The following is a 25,197-nucleotide window of genomic DNA, read 5'->3' as shown; positions in this document are numbered from 1 at the left end:
TTATTCTCGTAGAATTTAGTTTTTAGGAAAATTGATTTTTTAATATATTTTTTTAATATTTAAATGAATTTTTTAATAAAAAATAAATAATTTTTTATATTGTTTAATTAATTTTTAAATTTTCTTAAACATTCAAAAGATTTTTTCTTAAGATCAATATTAATTTTTTAAGAGTTACTAAAATATATTGAATCTTTCTTATTTTTATTTTGATGGAGTACGATCTGATAGTTGTCAAAGTTTAAGGGGTAATGTTGCTAATTGACAAAGACACGTCATCATTTAAACGGAATAATGGAACGAAACCTAACAGAAGGACTAAATGTAAAGATTGTTTATATTAATAAGTTAGATTATCAAGTAACTGGGGTTTATTTATGAGATTTAATTATTAATTATGATTTGCATATTTGTGGAGATTTATTTAATTTCAACATGTATAGATTATGCTATACATATGAATTTCTCATTTTTCTGTGATTGTGTTCAGTAGCGATGGAAAGCGACGTGGGCCATTAGAGAGTTACGTTTTGTATGATTTAGAATGTTAATAGCAGGGTACCATTGTTAGGCATTGGAAGTATCGGGGATTAGTCAGGGTTGGTAAATGACTAAACTACCCTTGGATGGTCTTAAACATTTGAACTATATTTAAGGATAAAAAGGTCATTTTGTTAGAAACCCTTTTTTTTTTGTCTTTTGTGGACATTATAGGCTGAATATTAGGATTGATTTTAATGAAGTAAGATGAGTTTTATTTATTAGAGAAAGATAATAGAAAAACCTAGAAAACCTACACACACACACACACACACACACTCTCTCTCTCTCTCTCTCTCTCTCTCTCTCTCTCTCTCTCTCTCTCTCTCTCTCTCTCTCTCTCTCTCTCTCTCTCTCTCTCTCTCTCTAAGGAACCAGCTGAAGCTTTGGAGTTTTCAGCTTAATTTTGTGTGATCCTAGCAAAATAGAGGACTCCAATTCAAGGTATATCATTTTAGCCCTCTTCTTCTTGATTTTTCTCTAGCTCAAAATAGGTTATATGCATGGATTTTAGTACTTGTGTTTTTGTGATCTTTAGGGTATTACCATCCTATTCATCGATAGTGTTATTCTTAGTTTTGGTTTTAAGTCCCCGATAAGTATTTTGGCATGTCTCTAATCGAATTTTAAATATTGTGGAATAGGGCCCTGTAATACGTCGAGCTGTTGTTCCACTCAAGCTGACTGGCACGCCTGAGCACGGAAACTAGATAAGATTGCATAAAGTATATATATGTGGATGTATGCATGTTTTTAATTGTTTACACTACTAACACTAACGAAAATGTAATTTTAAGAGTGTTAGTACAATGTAGGGTTTTAGGGTAGTTACAATGTTACCAATACGAGTACCAGGAGGTACATCGTGCATGTGGTACAACACTCAGTAACTCTCGGGAGTACACTAATGGCCCTACCAATACGAGTACGGAGTCAGTACTTTAGTGCATATGGTATGGTGGTCATGTTGGGAATATTTTACCAAGATCTAGATTTACTAACAAGTATGTTAAATTAACATCCTAAATATGAATTCTCTAAAACAATGAAATAAACACATAAGGGTTTAAGAAAACCTTACATTGATTGCAGCGGAATATAATGACTCCTTCCATTCAAGATCTCTAGCCCTTGATTCCTTTCTGTAGCAGAGCATTATCAAGATCTGAACTTGGATCTCTTTCTCTCCTTCGAGTTTGGTTACTACCGTCTTACTCACTATGATTGAGTACTTGACTTGCTATGTGTGGGCATAGCACTCATTCACTCAAGGTTTCGAATAGTGAAGAACAATAAAAGAGGCTGAAATCACTAAGGAAGGAACTCTCTAATCTAGGTTGGTTGAATAGTCAAGTTAACATTAGTTAAGTTGACAAGCAAGAGAATGAGATGAGAGCATCATGTTCCTTTTATAGTGTTTCAACTAGCGCTTAAGGCTAAATTATATGGATTAAAAAAGAATAAAATATTGGGCAAAAATCCACATCATGGTCGTACACTACAGTGGACCATTCTCTAGTTAAATTTTTGCCACTTTATTTCAACCACTTATTCTTCTTTTCAATAATACCATATTTTCCAGTTCAATCCTATAAATGTCAAAACTATTTATTTAATAATTATAATTAATTACTAAATAAAATTTTCATTTATATAATTTATTAATTAGACCATACAAAGTCTTTTAATTAATAAATTGACCCAAAACCTCTATTCTTCACAATTAAGCCATTGCTTAGTGAAAATTCTTAAATAAGACATAGTCTAATTTTAGAATTATGATTGATTAATCAAAATCAATTAATTGAGTCTGCAAGCAGTATTATCTCAACTAGTGAGGGGACCATGGGCCTATATAATCGAACTTTCAATTAGTAGATCTAGAATTTACCAAGTAAATTCTCTAACTTATTAATTCTGTCTTGCGCCACTATAGATTAGAATTATAAACACTCTCAGTTATATAAAACGCTCTATATGTACCACGATATAGATACGTTATGATTATCCATTGTTCCTAATAGTCAAAGATCCTCTATAGATGATCTACATTGAATAGGGACAAATTTACCGTTCTACATTTCAATGTATTTTATTCTTAAAACACTTAGCAACATATAAATGATACTTTAGTAAACTAATATAATTACTGAAATGAGGCCTCAATCATTTATCTCTATCCAGCCAAACTCGAAAAGAAATCATCATTTCACTTCTAAATACTTATAGAAGCTATGGATTCCATATTTCTGATCAGCGCTCCCACTCAATTGAACTACCATGTCCTTAATCTGTATGTCACAAGAAGATCTAATTGGTCGACTTTAACGAACAAATTGAAGAACATAAATAATACAACTAAGTTAAACCTAACCATATAAGGATTAAGATCCATAGACCTAAGATCAACCATTAATATTGACTTAGAAAGATATTACATCCGATACTGGTAAACTTTGTCAATGCCCTGGAAAGGACATTACAAGGACATAACACTTATCCAAGGTGTAAGTATACCTTATCGCTGATTATCATGTCAGTCTAAATCTAGTGAACTGATAAATCATGGGAATTAAACTTTTGAACACATAATCATGATTATATTCCACTGTGCTGGAGACACTATAATCATAAACAAATATATGTATGTTCTGGACTTAATAGAATTTATACATTAAATATAATCATGAAATAAATCATGTGAACCATGCAACATAAAATGCAATTTCTTATCTTTATTAATTAGTAAATCTGATTATATTAAAATGAGTTTTATTTAGGGCACAAAACCCAACAGGTCATACTTCCGTTGAGAATGTTCTTAACCATTTGGTGAGCTTAGCAATTGGGCTCAGGACGGCTTAAGCATAAAGCTGGGATAGCATTGCTTATATATGTTTATGCATATCTTACTGAGTCTATTGACTCATCAGTTTGCTACCTTGTGTAGGTAAGGGAAAAGCTAAGCTAGAGGAGTAGTGAGTTGGAGCTTGGCAAGGATTGTATATATCGCGGCAGTGCAAGCTGGCGGGTTTCAGTCTTATAACATTTTGAGTCACCTTTTGTAGCTGCCCTGTATTTTGTAAAAAAAAATATTATGAGACTTTACATTAGCAACTGTAATTTCAACTGTGTTTTATACTCGGGATCCCGATCTATAAGATTATATAAATAATATATAGTAAAATTAATTTCAGTTTAGCAAGTTTTCAAATACGGGCATTACACTAAATTTTTATAAATGTAAAAGTTTAGGGGGAATTCTTAACAAGCTATATATTTTAGGGACCGAAATCAGTATTGTCGAAAGTTTTTATTTTTGTAAATTTAGGCAATTAGGGTATCACTTTTGGCATGATAAGAGTATTTATGTTTATGACATTTATGTTTTGTGTTGGTTTAGGTTTAATTTAGTAGCTTTTTTATTATGATTTTTCAGAACTAAACTTGCAAATATAGCTGCTATTGCATATGGTATTGAGGTTGTGCAGAAGATGATTAGTTTTTTTAATCCTTTTTCCTTTTGTTTTTTAATTTGTTTTAGTGTTGTTTTATAGTTATTCTACCATAATTATTTATTCGACGTCGATTTCACTGTTTTACTCAATCTTGCTAAAATTAATGGTTGTTTTCTAGGTGTGTTCGTGTTGTTGTGGTAGTTCTGTGTGTGGATGTCGAAGATGGAGGCATTATTCTTGATATTTGATGTCTACAGTATACAAGAAAAAAAAAAGATCAGAACAGTATAGAAGTAATTTTTACCATATGATAGTAACATTGTAAACATTTATCCAAAAACTCAATATTTTTGTAAAACTCCCACAAAGAAAAAAGAGAAATATGGTCCAACGAACTTGGATCATATTCCATTGATTGGATAATATGATTTGGTCTAAATGGAAGCCCAATCTCATGGGTCATGGATTTATGGGACAATGAATTACATTGTGAGCGTGGGCCCAACCATCTATTAACTACAAGTCTACAAAAGAACGAAAATAACGGTAAATACGATGCTTTTTTATTTTTATGATTAACGGTTACAAAATTTAAAGTTCTCGTAGTTTAGCTGTTAATATTCTAAAAAGAAAATATTTTTAAAATTATTTTTTTTCTGATTTTTTAATTTTATAAATATTTATAATTATTTTTAAAATTAATATTACGTGAAGCCACTAAAAAATTTACCACGTGTACACTAGACCCTAAATTATTCCCCTTACAAATTTGGGATAAGTTGAAAAATACTACTTTTTTGTATTCATTAATCAAAAATACTTTCATATTATATTTTATTAAATATACTCACTTTTTTGAGTGGATTACCCATTATACTCTCATTCTCTACTTAAGTCTATCATATAATTTACATTAATCTAAAGAGTCTAATGGGGATATCATCTATAAAAGTGGGTATATTTTAAAAGATATAAAAATAGAAATAAAAATTAAAACAAATAAAATAAAGTGGGTATACCATATAATTTGGGAAATTTACACAGTTTACTGTGTTTTCCCATTTTCTTTCTTTTATACTGTTACACTCCAAAAATAACTTTTGTACTGTTTTTTCTTTTTTTTCCCGGCTGCCAACTTTTTTTTTTTTTTTTTTTTTGAATCAACAATATAGACTTTTTTGTGTACATATCTCTATAAGATTTTCTCACATCAATATTTAAAGTTTTTTTTGTTTTATTAGAAAAGTTGATTGGATGTGGGATGTGACAAAAGTGACAAGCATTTTAATCATTTTTATAGTTTTTTTGTTTGCATTTAAAATTTGAAAATTAATATGTTATAACATCATAACATTCATGCATGCTTGCCACGTACATCTCCTCTCCTATCAACATATATATATGATGTCCAACTCTACTATTATATATACTTAATTATATTGAAGGAACCATTCAAAAAAAAAATTATATTGAAGGAAAAGAAAGAAACTTAGAACACCATCTGAGATGATGAGATAATTCATGGCTGAGATGATGAGGGGAAGGAAGACCATGAAGGTGATAGTTCTTAGTTCTTCTTCTTCATCTTCTTTTCTTTTCTTCTTCTTCTTTTTTTTTTTTTTTAATTTTTTGAAGTTCTTAGTTATGTTTTTTTTTTTTAAAATATAAGATTTAGTGTGGTTTTTTTTTGTTCTAATTTTCTAGAACTTTTCTTGCAAATATAGTGCATTTAGTATTGAGGATGTGCACAACATAGTTAATTTTTGATCATTTTTTTTTATTGTTTTTTTTGTTTTAGTATTGTTTTAGTATTGTTTTACTGTTGTTTTTCATGATTTATTTATTTGAATTAATAGGTATTTTCTGGGTGTTCTCGTGTTGTTGTGATGGTTATGTCTGTGAGTGTGGAAGATGGAGGCTATAAATACATTTCTTCTTCGTTCTCTTTGGCTATTTTTGTGGTTTTTTTCTTTTGGTTCTCCTATAAATATATTTGACGAGCTCACTCACAAGAGAGTTTTGAGGTGTGTGTTTCTTTTATATTTTTCTAAGTAGTTATATTTGCTTCATTTATTTTTGTGTTGTTTCAGTGTTGTTTTAGTAGTTTTTTTTTTTTATAATTTTCTAGGAATAGACTTGCAAATATAGTTGATTTTGCATCTGGTGTTGAGGTTGTGCAGCAGATTGTTTGTTTTTTTTAATCATTTTTTTCTTTTGTTTTGTTTGATTGTTTTAGTGTTGTTTTACTGTTGTTTTGCCATGATTATTTATTGACGTCGATTTTACTGCTTTTGTTTATTCTTGCCGGTTTTAATGGTTTTTTCTTGGTGATTTCCGTCTCCGGCGTCTCCCCACACACGAAGAAGGTTGTTTCCCCACACACACAGTATAAATGTTATGCTGTTGGGCTTGGGCAGTACAAAAGTAATGAAATTGGGCTGGGGCAGTAAAAATGTTATTTTTGCCGTGTCCCAGTATAATTGTAAAGTTTTGGTCCAAAAACAGTATTTTTGTAAAATTCCCTATAATTTTCTCTAAAAATCCATCCATATACAAAAGCCCAAAAAGTATAAAATGCCATAAAATGTGACCTAACAAAAAACCTGTCATATATTTGAAAGATTTTTTTAAAATCCCATATACAAATTCGACTTTTTTTTTTTTTTTTTCTTTTTTTTTTTTATAAACTGTTTTGGTGCGCTTTTATCGTTTTCTTATTACTACTTGGTCTGAAAATTGATTTTTTTTTTTTTTTTTTTTTTTTTCTGATAATATCTATGGAGCAACAGTCAGAAAGAATCGGCTATCAAAAATAAAAAGAAAAAATAAAGAATGTTTGAAAATATCTTGCATGACTCAAATCCATATATTTTACTTTCCATAACTGTTTTACTGTTTGTGTTTTCGAATAAGATGTTTGATACTTGATAGCGTTAGTTTTGTTTACTACTACTCAATTTCAAGGCCTTTATGAAGTTTGATGATGGGTTTAGATAAACAAGTTATTGCATAATATTGTCGAATTAAATGTAAAAGTATCTAGCTATACATAAGAATATGAGTTACTCCACTCATCACCAATTAATTTTGAGATGGAACTAAATAATTCTCAACACAAGCCAAGCCCCACCCTTTTGTTGTTATGCATTATGGAGCTTAATGGCTCATAGAGGAACCATTCCATAGAAAGGAACTAATAAGAGCTCTTCTGTTTTGGTGGCTACTTCCTCTCATTTTGTGATTGCCTCCTTGGGTTTTGGTTCTAGAGGCCAGAAAATAATATATTTATGTTATGTGACAATGTTTTTGGGTACTCCTTTTAAGAAGAGCTTATTAAAAACACCAAAACATGTTTTTGGGGATTGTCTTTAGTCCGTTGATGAGCATTGTTCATAATCCCTTAATTTTGGTCTATGCATTGATTATTATGAGAAAAAAAAAAACCCCTAAAACATGGGACTGGCTATGTTCTATATGTGCTTTTTATTTAAAATGCACATAATAATCTAAAGAAGCAATGATCTCTCTTCATGTTCTTATTCTTAATGAAAGCACATTAATAAATGAAACACAATATCTCACAAGACTTGAAAACTTAATGAAGGACCCACTTACTATGAACTGAAGAGTTTATAACTAAAACATATGAGAAGTTAATGCATGTTGGTTGAGGTTGTCCTTGTCTTAGGTGATTTTGGCTTGAGGTTATGTAGGTTCAGAACAAATAACCACCCTTGGCATTAGTATAATGGCTTACGAAAGATTGAAAATGACATTGGAACCCTGACAATGGACCTAATTTAAAATTCTCTTTATAGGTTGGCCCTCTTTGTTTTTGGCACTGAATGTATTACTATTCCAAGGATATTCATTAGATTACATCCAATATTTTTAGGCCTATTCAGATCCAATCTAATTATATATTGGATGTTAGATTTTACTATCCGATCCGATCCAATTAATTTCAGTCATCCAATCAATTCAACATCTATTGAATATTGGATTAGATCAGTTCTATCTATTGGATGTATTTTATATATATTTATTAGTTTAATTTAGGTTTATTCAATATTTTAGACTTAGTATTTTTTGGATCGAATTGGATCTATCTAATATTTTAGGTCTAGTATCTATTGGATTGGATTGGATCCATCCAATAAAAAAAAAGTAAAATTTTAATGTTAATTTTTATATATATATATTTTACGTATAACCATATAAAATCTAATTACTCATCCAATCTAAATGAAAATACTAATTAATTCGATTAGATGTTGAATGTATTAGATTTTTGGACACCCTATCCAACATCCGATCCGATCCAATTGGATATTAAAAATAACATCAAATCCGATCCGATCACAATTAGATATCTGATGTTTGGCGGTCGGTTGTAATTGGATCGATCGGTTATTATTAGATTGGATGATTTAATTTCCACTAACCAATTACAAGTCCATAGTCTTGGATTTTTTGGCCTCACCACCTCTCACTATTCTGAATATATGCATACAAATCGATATAGATATATAAAAATTATGTTGGTGTGCATTTCTTTATAGATAATTTGCTATTATTTTCTTCTTTGGCCAAAAAACCTCTTTGAGAGATAATGTTTTTGAGGTTGAGTTTCCAAGACCATTTATCACCAAGTAAGCCACAAAGGTTTTACACCTTTGTGGGGCCAAAACTACCAATAGTAAGACCTGAAAAGCTTGTCTGTCTCTATTTGTTTGGATTGTCAATGAATGATGATACTAATTAATGGTCCCATAAAGGCATATGACTTTAAGCAATGTTTAAAGTGATAGAAATTTATATGTATAATATAAAATATATGTAGTGTATATAACATGCGGAATTAAACAAATATATACACTATATAACTTAAGGATCGAAATACCTCCAGCCATTGAATCTTGAGCTTCAAACCCACATAAGCTTTGATCTGCAAAGGAAATTGACTACCATGGGTAATCGGGCTTCCTCGCTCTCTCAACTCTCTTTAGATGGAATTTGCTGTTATGAACAGAATGAGTGAGGAGCTCGGGGACCGAGACCCTATATTTATAGGTGGGATACTCCATCAGTATCTATGCCACATTAATTGTCAGAATATTATGACAATTAATTCAAGAAATCAAATCAGGTAATGAATATAGAAATCTGACCATATATAGAATATTACGTAATTGATTTTGTCCAGATTCAATGAATATAAAATATTCATTTATCAGAAAATCAATTATTTATTTATTTCCTTAAATAGAAATTTATTTCTTTATATAGAAATAGATTTCCTTAAATAAAAAATATTCTTACATTCTCCCACTTGGTCAGCATTTAGACTAAAACATTCAAACCCAAACGTTCCTCATTATATAATAAACATACGAATCATAGCGACATGTCCTCATTATAAGTCGAGTATTATCTTCCGTGTATTACGATATATTTATTATATAACAATGTACTTTATGTGGCAATGTACTTAAGTGAATAAACCCTAACCCTTATGTTTATTCAGGTCCTCTTACGATAATTTTCTCAGATGAAATTAAGGTGCACATAAATATGAGAAAATATCGAAATTAGAGTTTCATTAAATAATTTTTGGTTGTACAAATAAAAAAACTGCACATGGGTTAACTGAATCCCATCTTTACTTTATGATCCTTGAATTTGTGTTGCGGCATGCCTTTAGTCAAGGATCTATGCGATGACCCAATTCAGTTTGCGTGATTAATGACCACTTATCACGCCTTTTTATGGCTAAATACTTAATGTCGATATGCTAGCTTCGACCAGTACTCTTAGAGTTATTAGCCATAAATATTGTAGCTGAATTTATCGCAAAATTTTCTTAATGGCCTAATGAAACTGTAATTCGAACTCTGTGCCTACTATGAAACTCTATAATACATCATACGAGATGTATCCTCAAAACAATAAATGAATCTGACTTCTATAGTGGAAATAGCAATCAAGATTCTCTACAATATAACTTACTGGTAATCTTAAGGTCGTAATAAAATATTGATTTACGTGAATCAATACAACCAGTGAAGTACGTTAGAATCTAATTGGTTAACTATATTTCCAGATGGTCAATTCATCTTAAAATATGTATGAATATAATTTTTAGTATCTTAAAGATACCTCATCACTTTGTATGAAAAATAAAGTGGTCTTAACTTTAGTTATTCTGATACTACTTAACGATCCTGAAATAAATGTAATGCAAAGTCTTATTCAGACTCTTAGGCATACATTAGGCTTCTAAAATAGAAGCAAATGAATGTTCTTAATTTATTCTCACTCCAGATCATTTTTCGAATCTTTGGTTCGAGTTGAATTTATCACACTTAAAGATAAAAGTTATATCAGATGAATAATACATAATTTTATTTAATCAGAGATGCTGTGGCTACTCTCTAATTAATTAAATATATATATATTATTTATATTCCTTATCTCAAAATAATAATTTGAGATATGAATTATTTCAACTTATATAGAAAACTTTTATCATCATTTGCAAGTAACATATTGTCTACGTATAAAACAAATATTACTCCCACTAACCTTCTGGTATATAATTATTTCCATAATTCTCTTTTCAAACCTAAAGGAAAAGATGATATAATACCAATTTGTGAGATGTTTGTTTTAATCTATAGGTAGACATCTTAAGCTTGCATATGTTCACCACTATTAGAGAAAAATCTTTATGGCAGCTGTATACCTTCTTCTCTAGTTCACTGTTTGGAATTGATTAATGAATTGAAACAAGCAACAAATGCCAAGGTCTATAATAGAATCTTTTATAAAAACAAGTGAGAATGTAAATCTCATTTGTTATTGATTCTTAGTTCAAAATGAACTTCTTAGCAATGAATATTCTTTTAAATCTTTATGTTTCTCAATGTTGCCTAATGAATATTATTGGTGAAAAAACAAGTGAGAATGTAAACACATTTCTTATTGTCAGATTGAATTTGCATATCTTTATGAGTGACATCATTTGTAGTAAAGACCTCTAAATGTGTCTAAATCAAGTTTCAATAGAATCTTGGAACATAAAGATCTTTGCTAATTTTAAAACAAAGTCACTACTATATTGCTTGTTCCTTAAACTTCTAAATGTGAGAAGTTATCTTATCTGTGGATAAGATTTGCTCACAGTTACTGACTTTCTTAGATTTATTTGTAAACCTTGCAAGAAATTATGAATGTGGAATAACAATCTAAAATAATCCACTATGTGTTAATAATCACATTAACTATATTAGAATAAATTCATACACAATAAATTAAAATTTATTGGTGATAATAAAGTGTGATTTATTTTTCTTAATTATACAGTAAAAACTGTATATGCTAGATGAAATTATCAGAATAAATTTTGAAAATTTCTACTGTTATGGAAGAAATTTTCTACTAGTATGGAAGAAATTTATGAATAGTGATGTAATAAAATTACATATATAGTTTTGAGGTTTAAATGAATCATGTTTTTACCAATGAATAAACATGCTTAAATATGAAATCTTATTAAACAAAAATTGCCTGTGGGCTAAATTTTTAATTTAATAAGATTAGATTTAGATGTAGATTATGATAGATTTACACAATTTATGAAAAACTTAAAGTTTAATATTTCTATCTCAATGAAATGTATGAAACACTTAATTATTTATAAATGTTTCAAAATTTTATACTTTATTATAAAATTATTAAATTAAATCTACATAATTCCCTGTGGGATAAATTAAGAGAATTTAATTTAATATATTAATTATGTAAATATAATAAAATCCCTGTAGGGTAAGATTATTATGTTCACATAATTCATGTCCATTATGTGATCTTAATCCACTTAATGTATATAATTTTATATAATTAAGGATGCTGTGGCTACTCCCTAATTATTTAAAATTATGTGGTTCACTAGACACCAAAGTATAAACTGAAGATTAAAATTTTACTAAATCCAAAATTGCCTGTGGGCTAAATTTTAAATTTAATAAAATTACATGAACTTTATGATAGATTTAATTAAACAATTAGTTTTGGAAAATGAAGGTTTATTATCTATCTTTAATTAAATTTGTGATAACACTATTAAATTAAATCCCCATAACTCCTGTGGGGTAAATTAAGAGAATTTAATTTAACATATTATCCTAATTAATTATACAAATATAATAAAATCCCTGTGGGGTAAAATTATTATACCTATATAATTAATTACAAGTTATGTCCATTAAGGTGAATTTTAATTAATATATAATTTTATACAAATAAGGATGCTGTGGCTACTCCCTAATTATATAAAATTATATTTTCACTTTGACATTAGGTATTGGGCTCTACCTAAAAGTAATTTCGTTATTAACATAGTAGACAATCACTGAGATTAATGCTCCTAGTGTGGTCGTCCGAAGATCATTAAAAACCGTTCTAGATATGAGCATTTGTCCCAAATTCATGTTTTCTTATGTCAAACCACAAAATTACTTACATTTTATTCATATTTTATTCATTTTAGGAAGTTTTATGAATATTTTATGAAGTTTTATGAAACTTAATGTGCTATATAAAATATTCAACCTATCTTAATGTTTGAATATTTCTAAATATATCTAGCACTATAAAAGGAATTTATGTATAGCATTTAAATCATACAAATCTAAATTAATTGCATTAAACATAAATTTGCCAAATAAATACAAATTAATACAATTATTGTATGATAATAAATTAAATGCTTAATTCCATAATATATAATTAATTATGCATTTATGACCATATAATATCTTAAATATTTATACTAATAATTAATTTGTATAAATAAGGTAATTATACAAATTAGTACAATTAATTATATGGAATGAATTAAATGCAAAATTAAAGACTATACTTAATGGCAGATTTTTCAAATTTTATTAATTTAAACAATAAATTACATAAATTTGGTAATAAATAATTAAATGCACAATTATACAAATTGCACAATTATTACATGCCTAAATAAATCATGTAATTAATTACCATATTAAAACAAATTTCCATTTTCAGTTTATACTAAATAACATATTAATTCTAAATATATGTATTAAATTAAAAATGGAAATTAATGAATGTAATTTATTGACTAAATTAACAATAGGAGAATAATTTATATTTCCAAATAAATAAAAAATATATAAAAAAAAATCGAAATTTTTTCCCTTTTTTTTTTTTTTTTTGAAAAATACACTGCCATAAACGACATGATAAAATTTCCTTAAACTTCCAAAAATCATGAAATCAATTCCAAATGAATCTAAATGCAAAAATTAAGACATTCATATAGATTTTATGCATCGAAAATACATAAAACAAAGACTTTAAAAATCACCAAAATTTTCTGAAAAATAAAAATAAATATATTCTTAGCCATGAAAATGGAAATTAATGAATGCAATTTATTGACTAAATTAACAATAGGAGAATAATTTATATTTCCAAATAAATAAAAAATATATAAAAAAAAAAATCGAAATTTTTTTTTTCCCTTTTTTTTTTTTTTTTGAAAAATACACTGCCATAAACGACATAATAAAATTTCCTTAAACTTCCAAAAATCATGAAATCAATTCCAAATGAATCTAAATGCAAAATTAAGACATTCATATAGATTTTATGCATCGAAAATACATAAAACAAAGACTTTAAAAATCACCAAAATTTTCTGAAAAATAATTTTGAGATTTCTTTGTTTTTTCAAAGTGGATTTTCATGCTTAGAACAATCTATATTAATATATGAATGTATTAATACATATACAATATATATATATAAATATATACATATATATACAGAAAAATAAAAAATACTGTATGTATATATATAAACATGAAATGTATATATGTATATATTTGTATATAGCATTTAGATATATAAATAATATATATATATACAACATATATACGTAATGAAATGAAGAAAATATATATATATATGTATATGAATATATATATATGAACTGAATGAATAAACAAGTATATATGTATGAAAATATATATGTATATTTATAATTGGGATTGAATGAATATGAATATATAAATATATACCCCAACGAAAATAAATATATATATCAACACTGAATTAAATATATATATATAAACACTGTATATACGAGTATATATATATATATAAAACTCAAACTAAAATCAAGGCAGAGATAAAAACCGCTCTGATACCAACTGATAGAAATTTATATGTATAATATAAAATATATGTAGTGTATATAACATGCGGAATTAAACAAATATATACACTATATAACTTAAGGATCGAAATACCTCCAGCCATTGAATCTTGAGCTTCAAACCCACATAAGCTTTGATCTGCAAAGGAAATTGACTACCATGGGTAATCGGGCTTCCTCGCTCTCTCAACTCTCTTTAGATGGAATTTGCTGTTATGAACAGAATGAGTGAGGAGCTCGGGGACCGAGACCCTATATTTATAGGTGGGATACTCCATCAGTATCTATGCCACATTAATTGTCAGAATATTATGACAATTAATTCAAGAAATCAAATCAGGTAATGAATATAGAAATCTGACCATATATAGAATATTACGTAATTGATTTTGTCCAGATTCAATGAATATAAAATATTCATTTATCAGAAAATCAATTATTTATTTATTTCCTTAAATAGAAATTTATTTCTTTATATAGAAATAGATTTCCTTAAATAAAAAATATTCTTACATAAAGAACACAAAATTGGAAATGATTTTTCAATTATTGCACTACTAAGATATGTTATGTATAGAATATATTTTGGAAATAAAAAGCATTTGTTAATAAGATTTTGAAATTCTTTTTCTCGTTTTGGTCTCCTATAAAGCTTTTGTTTTTGTAATTAATAATAACACAACCTTCTTATGCTAAAGAACATTATTGGTATCCAACACCCAATACTGTCATTTTTTAGTCTCTAACATATTTTTCTTCATAAATTAGTCCCAAACTTATTTTAATGTAGGTGTTAGATCCAAGTTGAAAATAAAATTTAGGTGTGACCTCCTTAAATTCTTAAAAACATCTTTACCATTGCATCAAATAATTTTATTTAATAATATTTGGCAAGATTAGTATTTGTATAAGAACCAATTTTTTTTATTCAGACTACATAAGATCTTAATTTTAAGTGAGGCGATTGCTTTAGGTGGACTTCGTGCATCATCACCTAAGAACTTTATGAGCTATCAAATAAGCTCTTTGAGAAATAAAAATTTCAACTTCAAAATATTAATTTAAAAATAATAGCATCTTCAATGAATTGTTCAAAGAGTGTCTATGCCAAATAATCAATTTAAAATTTTAAATCATTTTTCCAAAAAAAAAATAGAGGTATCATTAAATAGAGAAATGTTAAAAGACACTTATCGTCCTTAATACTCTTGTGATATTATTATTGGTACAATTTAATATTAAGTCTTACCTATTTTACTTTAATACAAATTAAAAGGGCTAACTAATTATAAAATATTATTTCATACAATAGCAATGCTCTATTAAATAAGGTGTTGCTAATATTGAAAAACAATTTAACTTTTCATAAAAAGAAATAAAATAAAAAAATAATTATGTATATTTTGGCAATTTTGAGAGTTATTGTCTTTATAGAAGAAATTCTCAAATCTTAGGAAGAGGAGAGATAAAATTTAAAAAATAATATTTTGTGATAAATGTGTTTATTTTTGATATAAAAATAATATTGGATCAATTATTAGAACATAATTATTGATGTTGTCATTCCTGAACAGAGAAGCAAATACCATCCATATAGTGTATCATCTTAAATGGCAAAACTTGGATTAGCTGGAGTCCAAGATCATCAGTGAGTGAGTGGGGTCCTTCCATGAAATCATTTCAAACAGCTCTAAACATGGTCTTCGATTCGACCCTCCTTAGCAACTGTCCATGCACGGAGAACCTTGAGATTTATTTATTTATTAAAATTTTACTCTTTTTTTTGCTGACAAAATCAATTAAGAAAAGAGAACATGAATGGAGCTTCAGATCAGATCAGATCAGAACCTGAACAAAAGTTGGTAATAAGAAGGCATAGAGAGACTCATGGTGGGACCTTTACAAAAACGTTTTCTGGGTTTATTTATATAATGGATTTGGCCTTAGTAGTGGGTCAATCTAATCATTTCATTGCCCAGATAACAAACATAGCTAATAAGAAAAGTCTAAAAGATTGCCTACCTTTTATTAGCTCTTATTGTTCGAAAGATTAGTTTTTTAATGATTTTTTTGATTACATACACTTATGTTTGGACTTTGATGCTGAGAAAACTTATATTGTAACATTCTTTACTATGATATAGAGAGAGGGGTAAGTTTATTTTGACGTGAAGATAGTATATAAATACCATAATAAACTAATAATTATCACAGCAGTAAAAGGAGCCAAATTTCCAATAATTTGAACCGTGACAATGCCCCTACTGCAAAGACAGTACTGCTCTTCTCGCCAGTGATTCTTCTTTCCTGTCTCTATCTGTCTTTGTTAAAATATAAATTCACTCTCTCTCTCTCTCTCTCTCTCTCTCTCTCTCTCTTATCTTTCCATGAAAGCTCTTCTACATATCATAGCCAAGTCTTATACGCACTACTACTATCTCTATCTGTTACTGAAACTTCATGAACCACTAAACGGCCAAAGCTCATCCATTTAATATTTTCTTCTACTATCTATCTCTAATACTTCATTAATATCTCTTCTTCTCTCTCTGTTCAACATTGTTTTTACACAAAACCCATAAATGTTTAACCTTTGGCAGTAGCTGTCTGGCTCTGCATGTCTCACACTCGATTAGTGGGTTAATTTTTTTTTTTTTTGGCTTAATGGGTTTGCTCAAAAACTCTCATTTGGTCTTAGTTTTCTGTGCTTTTTCACTTCTGTGCTTTGAAGAACGATGCAATGGTTCAGAGGTCCCTGTAAAGTTCTTGAAAGCTCCTCATGCATTCTCACATTTGAACTCAGCAACTTTTGTATTTGAGGTTTTCCTTGTTGGAAATGGGAGCATCTGTAGAGATTGTACCTACACATGCAGGGTATGCTTTCTTTTCAATCTTGTTCTGAGTAAAATATGAGTGAAAGTATAATCTTTTCTAGGTTTCCAGTGTCAATCATAGCTATGTGGATTCTTAGTAACTATATTGGTCTATTACATCTGGTTTTTTAAATTTTCTTCTTTTGAGATTTTTTCTTTTGTTTTCTGTGCTAGTTAGAAACTAAGACACCAGATGGTTAATTATTCAATTAACTTTTTTTCCATGCATGCAGCTGGATGGTGGAATTGCCTCAAATTGTGAAACTAGAAAAGTTTCATATTTGGGGTTGCAGGATGGGACTCATACATTTGAAGTCTGCACCAATAGGCTTCAGGGAGTTGGCTGTGCTAGCTATAACTGGACAATTGGTAAATAATCCTTCTTTAAAAAACAAAGCTTGGTGAAGACATTTATGTTTTCTAAATGAAACTAAGACATGCATTTCCCCAAATTTACCAACTTTGTATTTTGCCCTGCTTTAGCTCAAGAGGTAAAAGAATATTATTATATTCACACTTAGTCAACCCAAATTAAATGGTATTGTAAGATTGGAACTTTTGCCCAAGTGAAGTTTGGATAAGTCAATTAGTCTCTAAAATTGGGGAAAATAAATATATTACAATGAGCTTAAGTTTCAGCTGCTATATTTGCAGTCATTCATTACAGTTTGAGTAAACATAAGATGCTAAGTCAATGTGTGTTTCATCTTATTGTTTTTGCAGATACAGTATCTCCTACAGCATCTATTACCACCTCTAATTCTTTTACAAATGCATTGAATTTTTCTGTAAATATATCATTCAGTGAACCCTGTACTGGTGAAGGAGGTTTTACATGTTTGTCTACAAATGCCTGCAACGTGAGTAGGTGGCCAACCCAGATTCATTACTCTTTGTATTGTTGGTTTCGAAAATTCTTTTGAACTTGAATTATAGAAATTGCTTCACTGCTAAGTGAGATAACTATGATTTATAATGTTCATAAATACTTTTACTTGTTATTGTTCTGTAATGATTAGTATTGTGTCTGCTGATTAAATGAATGTAAATTCCATATGCTTTCTGCAGCTGCTGGTTTATGGCGCAGGCAAAGTTATACCAAGTTCACTTAATGTTCTGCAACCAAACCTGAAATATTCTCTTGATGTTAGTTTGTCATCTCAAATTGAATTTGGAAGAGTTGTTCTGGCAATGGATAAAAGTTTCTGCACTGATGTTGCTGGAAACAGATTCATTAGAACAACAAATTCGATTTTCTTTGTTCATTTTGGTGAGTATGCTTGTCCATGATATGTGAAAGTATGGTTCATTTTCATTTTCTCCAGCAGAGTATTGTCTCTCATTCAAATTCCCCTTTTTTTGATGGGTTTATGTGCAGACAGAAGAGATGTATCTGTCGACATAAGGATTCGAATTCCAGAGCAGCTACTTGAACTTGATGGTCAAACTAGATCAGTACTGGCAACAAATAATTTCAATCACCTTAAAGTGTATCTGTATTTCTCACAACCAGTCCTGAATTCATCTACAGAAGTTCTAAGGTCTTTGAACATAAGCCAGGGCTCACTCCTTCCTATAAATGGAAAGAACATAGGGAATCAAAGATTTGGATTTATGGTCAGTTTTTCATAGTTCTTACTTTTTTGTATATGGCGTATTTGCTGATTCTTATAATCTCTTAGTGCCAATGTGTACTAAGTTATAATCCTTAGTGTGTACCTGTTAAATTTCTTTCAGGTTGATGATGTATCTAGCAATTCCATAGTCACATTGAGCATCAACCCAGATATCATAATAAGCAGACAAGGAACTCCAGTTTCTCCGATTTCACCTGTAACATTCCTTTATGGTAAAAATTGCTGCTTTTGTTTCGAGAAACAAAAGAAAGTAAAGAACTCATATCTTGACAGTGATATTGGCTATAGTTACACAATTTATGTATTTTATTTTAAATTATAAGATTCCTGATTTCAATGTTGTGCTATGAACTCAAGATTGTCATAGGCCTGCTGTGAAGTTGAGAACAACATCTACTATAAAGACAAGGACAAAAGAACACAACATACCTGTATCAATTATATTCATGAAACCTGTTTTTGGCTTCAACTCCTCTCATGTATCAGTCACTGGAGGGCTTGTGAAAAGGCATGAATATTCCATTTTTCCAATCTTCATTTCTTCTTCTATTTTGTAGCCATTTGCATGTATATTTAGCTATGTAAGCAATGTTCTTGATAATGTAGACAGATGTGCCTTCTAGAAATTTATTATATAATTTTTTTCTCTTGCATTCTCCAGTTTTCAGAAAATAAATTGGAACACATACATCATTGACATACGACCAAGTGCTGATGTAGTATCTGTCAATGTTCCCGAAAATGTTACTAAAGATGTTGCTGGAAACAAAAATCTGGGGTCAAATGTTCTTGAAGTGAAGCACTGTAAGAATATTATTTGACTTCACTTGATAGCACTATAATAACTGTACCAAGATAGATATTGCCAGGATGTTACTCTTCTTGGAAGTTTTACGTGTGAACACGTTGTACAGATTCAGTACCTCTGGGATCTTCTGTGATTTCCGCACTTGTAACTGCTTCATTTTTGGCAACATCAGTTGTGGCTGGGATTCTCACCTTTTCAACTGCAAGCCTTCAAAAGTTTTGGACATTTAAAGGACCATCTTCTTTGACAACTTATCCCGCAAGAAATCTATTTGTATGATACTGAACCTTATAATTTTAAAATAGAAACTAAATCAGTAATTTATATATGTTTTTTCTTTCTTTCAGAGAATTGCTTGCCACATTCAGGTTTTCGCACTTTCTAGATGGTTGGCGGTTATGTTGCCAGTTGAGTATTATGAATTTACTAGAGGCTTACAGTGGAGTATTCCCTATTTTGATCTCCCCTGGGAAAATGAGCACAGCAGCCCTGTAATGGTGGGCTCTAGTCCTTTTACCGGCTCAGATTCCTTAATCTCCAAGATTTATGACTCAGAAAGTTTCCAAAGCCTGCAACTAGAAAAAGATAATTCAAATATGACTACTCAAGTGTATGGGCTACCTCTTGGGCCAATGGACTACAGATTCTTTTTTGAGGTATAAATGCTAACCTTTCTTGTTCCTATTGACCTTCTGTTAGTATGAAATGGAAATTAATGATGAGTACATTTGTCATTGCAGAACCCCAATATGAAACCAGAAGCTGAAAATCTTTTAGAACCTCAAGACTCAAATGAGTATGTTACTCTTGGAATTATTGCTTTATATATGTAGATACACTATAACAGACTAAAGAAATATGTAGTCACAAAAATATCAGTGTTTATGCTTAAAAGATCACTCAAATTCAGAATTTCTTTCATTATCTATAACACTTATCTTTTTTTGTAGGTGGAAGAATTTCTATAGAAGCATGTTCTGGTTAGCTTTAATTGGTGGTGGTTTAGTATTTCTGCATGTTTTACTCATATTCATTCTGAAGATAAGGAAAAGGAGTACTGAAAATCAGAAGGGCTATGGAGCACTCACATTCCTAAGATTTGAGATATTTCTAATCATTCTAGCACTTCCTTGTCTTTCTGAGGTTTCCGCTGCTCTAGTTAAAGGTAGTTTCATTGTTACATGCTTCAATGCCCTTCAGCTTTTGGCTTTTCTTGTTCATAGACTATTGTGGTTCAAAAATGGAAAATGCTTTAAGACTCATTCACTTGTTTCTATGTATTAGCTACATAAGATTTTATAAATTCACTTGTTTTAGGACTCTCCATTATTCTCATTAATGTTTATTTTGATTTGTTCATTGAAGGAATGGATTTATCAGGGGTTATAGTTGGCATTCTATTGTTAAGCGTCGTGTCATTTCTGCTGTTGTCATTGCTCGTATTTCTCTCGTTTGGAATAACATTTGGGAAGCTACTTCAGTACAAGGAAGTCCATCGAGAAGGCCAGACATTCCATTGGTATCAAGAACTTATTCGAGTTACACTTGGTCCTGGCAAGAGGGGTCAGTGGACTTGGAAAAGGCAATCAAACTCACTCTACATGATCATCTTAGGCCCCCTATTTGAAGATCTAAGAGGCCCTCCAAAGTACATGCTCTCACAGATTTCTGGGGGAACTCCATTGCCTCACAAGCATGACGATAGTATCATTGCTTCTGATGATGAAACAGAAGATGCAGAAGCACCTTTCATACAAAAGCTGTTCGGAATATTGAGAATATACTACACATTGCTTGAATCTATGAAACGAGTTTCACTAGCGATCATGGCCGGAATCTATATGGAGACCTGGTCTTCAAGAACTCCATCACTAACCTTATTGTGCATAACCTCTTTTCAGCTTTTCTTCATAGTTCTCAAGAAACCATTTATCAAGAAAAAGGTTCAACTGGTTGAGATAATCTCGGTTGCCTGTGAAGTTGGCCTATTTGCTACTTGTTTGTTCCTGTTCGGGAATGAACTTTCATCTAGCCATGAGACTCAAGTTGGGATATTCATGGTTATACTATTCCTAGTTGGATATATTTCCCAGATAATCAGTGAGTGGTATGCCTTATACAGACAGACAATGATATTGGACCCTGCTGAGACATCTTTCATAACAGGCTTGAAAATAGCTTCAATTGGTTGCATACTTCCATTCTCACCACAGAAATTGATCAAAAAACTAGAAAATAAGTTCTCACAACCCAGGAGAGGAGAATCTGATTTCACTACTCCTTCACTTGGAGAATTTAAAAGTTCAAGCAGGAGCTCAGGCTCAACCGAAAAACCATGGATGAAACAATTGAGGGAAATGGCTAAAGCTAGCTTTAGTAAAGATGGAACTGGAAGTGACCCTTCAACGAGTCGAACTAGATGGAGTGAGATTTGGGGAACCAAAAGGAGTGGTAGTCCAAATGTAAGTTCCTCTTCAGATTATAAGTCCAAACCAAAATCTTTATACAAAGATTTAGATGCTATTTTTTCATCCAAGTGATGAGGAGGAAGAAAGAGCATATTCCCTCTCTATAGTTGTTTTCAAGTAACATGGTTTTATAGACATTTAAGCTGACACAACCAGTTCCATGGACATTGGAGGAGTTATTACGAAGAATGGTTGACTCAGATGATATAATTGTGAGGTTGGGGTGTACAAAATTGAGACTTGTATAAGGAATAACCATTGTTGATTTATGATTATGCATTATGAGATTGATTCGCCTAGCTAGTAAACCATCATATTCTTGGTTCATTATATGTTGTATATCTCACATTGAAAGAACTTCTATTAGTCTATGCAATAAAACAAATTCCAATTAGCCTTTTTTTTTTTTTTCCTTTTTTACATGTTGTCTCAGATTAGTAAAATAGTCCTTAAAATTTTTTCTTGACAAATTTTTTTGAATTTATCAATTTTAGCAAATCGTTATTGTATTACTTAGGACCTATTTGGTACAGTTTTTGAAAAAATTGAAATCTGTTTTTTGAAAAAATTGTGATAAAAGAGTGTTTGGTAAGCACTCAAAATACAACTTAGAAGAATTTATGAAAAAGCTAAAGTTAAAAATTAAAGTTGGTACAATCTAACTTTTAAATAGAGCTGTTTTGATTAAGAGACTCCATAATAAATTATTTTTTTTACTAAAAATGTATTTAATTATGGGCGTTTTCCAGTTTTAACAAAAAAAGTAATAATCTTACAAAAATACTTTCAGCTGGTCAAATAAATAAATGTACAACCCAAATAAAAAAAATTACACAAATACCACTTATACACACCTTCAACCCAGGATCCATGCTTCCTGGGCAACTACTGCGCAACCATCGCACAACCACGTAGCAATCCAACACAACCAAAACAAAAATTTAACCAGAAAGAGAACCACCATTAATTCTGGTGACTTCACCTGAGAAGACGATCAAAATCAATCAAAACAGGGGCTATTTCGAATTCATAAAAAAAAAAAAAAAAGTGTAGAAAAACTACTACGAAATTAAAATTTAACCAGAAATCCAGTTTAATTTGCATTAAACTAATGTCCTGACTTCAATTTTCAAATTCATGAAAGACATATCTCAAAAAGTTAAACTGGAGTTCCCAAACAATCGAACTCAAGTATAATCCTAAAAAAGTACATCAATACTATAGTAAATATTTATCCTAGTGCATTTTCGTTGTTTTTCAAATTTTTAATGGTAAATTTGTTCATATTAAATCATAAAGAGACATGTAGATAGAGTTACGTACGTGGAAACACTGTTCTGATTTTTAATGTTTCAAAACAGTTGCATAAACATTTTGCTAACAATTATTTCGTCTGATGCAACCTTCGACCAACCACCCAGAAACTTTCGTCTGATTGAAACCTTTGGCCAACCACCCTGCAACCATCGTCTGATTGAAACATTCGTCAGATGCAACCACGTAGCAACCACCCTACAACTATTGTCTGATTGTGTAAGTGATAGTGTAAGAGGTATTTTAGTAATTAAAATCACATAAAAGGTATAAATGTTGTCCACACCTTATGGAGATATTTTTGTAAATAAAATGCTAATTTATATTTTCTATGTAATAATTCCTTTAATTATTTATTATATATTATAAAAAATAAAAATATTTTTCTACAAGGAAAAATATTTTTTTTTTTTATTTTTTATTTTGTTTTAAAAATATTTTATATTTATATTTTTATTATTAACAAACAACATCAACCTAAATTTTGTTTACAAGTGATAAAAATATAATTTAAAAATATTATAAATTATTTTAATTAAATGCGTATAAATTTATACTATTAAGGAAAAATAATTAAAAAATATATAGAAAATAAAAATTTTATATAACATATTTTTTATATATATATATATTTGTGATTATAGTAAACTAGATTATAACATTATCATTATTACAATAGAATCTTAACAACTCGCACCATGTTAAAATTTATAATTTACTAAACACTCATCTTAATTTTTTTCTACAGTTCTACTACAACTATTTTTTCTAGCACCACAGCTACAACTGCTTTTCCCCACAATATAATTGTGCCAAACTGGCCCTTAATTCCTTAACAAAAATATTTTGTTACTTAATTTGTAATATTTTTTACATATATTTTCCTGAAGAAACTTCCAATAAAGGGAATCAATTAAAATCAAAATTTGTACTTATGAGAAGCCTCTCTTCTTTCGATTAATAATTTAAGATGAAATTACAAAATTTATGAGTTTTTATACTTTCTGTGCAAAAATATGCTTTTTTTTTTTTTTCAAAAATGTTACTTTATGGGAAATTTGAAGAAAATGTTGAAAAATATGAGAAAATTAGGTAAGGGTAATTAGGTACTCTTATGGTAACTAGATGAGTAACCAGTTACCATAAGGGAAATTTACAAGAATTGACTAAAAAGCTTTCCTATTTACTTTTTTAATTAAATATGTATTTTTTTTGCTTTTTTATCTTTTTCTAGTCTTCTTTTTACTTTTATACGGTATCAACTAGTTTTTAGGATAAAGGTTGACACATGTGGGTCCAGTTTGCTGCTGGTGGAAGGAGGACGCGCCACTTGGCGCGTTATGCAAGATTTTTCTTTTTAAAAAATTAAAAAAAGTAAATATAAAATGAGCTGAGAAAAAAAATCATTGGATAAAGTAGATATCTGATCATTGTTATTTTTTTTTAGAACAATTATGATTGAAAAAGCTAAATAACCACAAATATTATTCACTTTAATATTTTACTATTTTTTTAATTTATTTTAAAAGAAATATATTTTACTTTTAAGAAAAATATTTTTTTTTCTTCTTTATTTTGCTCCTTTTTTTTTTTTTTTCATATTGTGTCACAAATGTTACTTTTTCTACAAAATATTTTTAGATAAAAATATATTAGATCAATCTGAAAAAAAAAAAAATAGATAAAATTAATTTTATTAAGAATTTTTACATATACAAATATACATTTTTAAGTATCTAACACAACCTCCAACTAATTTAATACTATTGTCTTTATCAATTTAAAGTGAATAAAAAATATAAAGAAAATTTATATAAAGTACTTAAAATTAAACTTTTTTTATT

At 29.3% G+C, this 25,197-nt stretch overlaps 1 protein-coding gene across 3 annotated transcripts; it reads left to right on the top strand.

The window, feature by feature from the left end:
- Positions 1 to 16,573: 16,573 nt before the first annotated feature.
- Positions 16,574 to 22,430, top strand: LOC115709712 (uncharacterized). 3 transcript variants are annotated; one of them, XM_030637883.2, is made up of 13 exons: positions 16,574 to 17,127; positions 17,360 to 17,495; positions 17,850 to 17,986; positions 18,195 to 18,396; positions 18,505 to 18,743; positions 18,864 to 18,975; positions 19,121 to 19,271; positions 19,425 to 19,567; positions 19,678 to 19,844; positions 19,919 to 20,227; positions 20,312 to 20,367; positions 20,522 to 20,736; positions 20,937 to 22,430. In XM_030637883.2, the coding sequence occupies exons 1-13, from the start codon at positions 16,918 to 16,920 to the stop codon at positions 22,109 to 22,111; spliced, it is 3,252 nt and encodes a 1,083-aa protein (XP_030493743.2). In that variant the 5' UTR covers positions 16,574 to 16,917; the 3' UTR covers positions 22,112 to 22,430. The 3 variants fall into 3 exon arrangements, with proteins under 3 accessions (XP_030493743.2, XP_030493744.2, XP_030493745.2); XM_030637884.2 differs by lacking the exons at positions 16,574 to 17,127; positions 17,360 to 17,495 and having other exon boundaries at positions 17,850 to 17,990; XM_030637885.2 differs by lacking the exons at positions 16,574 to 17,127; positions 17,360 to 17,495 and having other exon boundaries at positions 17,855 to 17,994.
- Positions 22,431 to 25,197: the final 2,767 nt, after the last annotated feature.

This window comes from Cannabis sativa, chromosome 3 (genome assembly GCF_029168945.1).
Source record: "Cannabis sativa cultivar Pink pepper isolate KNU-18-1 chromosome 3, ASM2916894v1, whole genome shotgun sequence".
In the NCBI taxonomy this organism is placed as follows: domain Eukaryota; kingdom Viridiplantae; phylum Streptophyta; class Magnoliopsida; order Rosales; family Cannabaceae; genus Cannabis; species Cannabis sativa.
Note: the sequence above shows the minus strand (reverse complement) of the source record. Positions and strands in the feature narration are given on the sequence as shown.

Coding starts and splice junctions, on each gene's coding strand:
- LOC115709712 (XM_030637883.2), top strand. CDS start 16,918: ATGGGTTTGCTCAAAAACTCTCATTTGGTCTTAGTTTTCTGTGCTTTT. Junction 17,987..18,194: donor TGTCTACAAATGCCTGCAAC/GTGAGTAGGTGG, acceptor TGCTTTCTGCAG/CTGCTGGTTTATGGCGCAGG. Junction 19,272..19,424: donor ACTGGAGGGCTTGTGAAAAG/GCATGAATATTC, acceptor TGCATTCTCCAG/TTTTCAGAAAATAAATTGGA.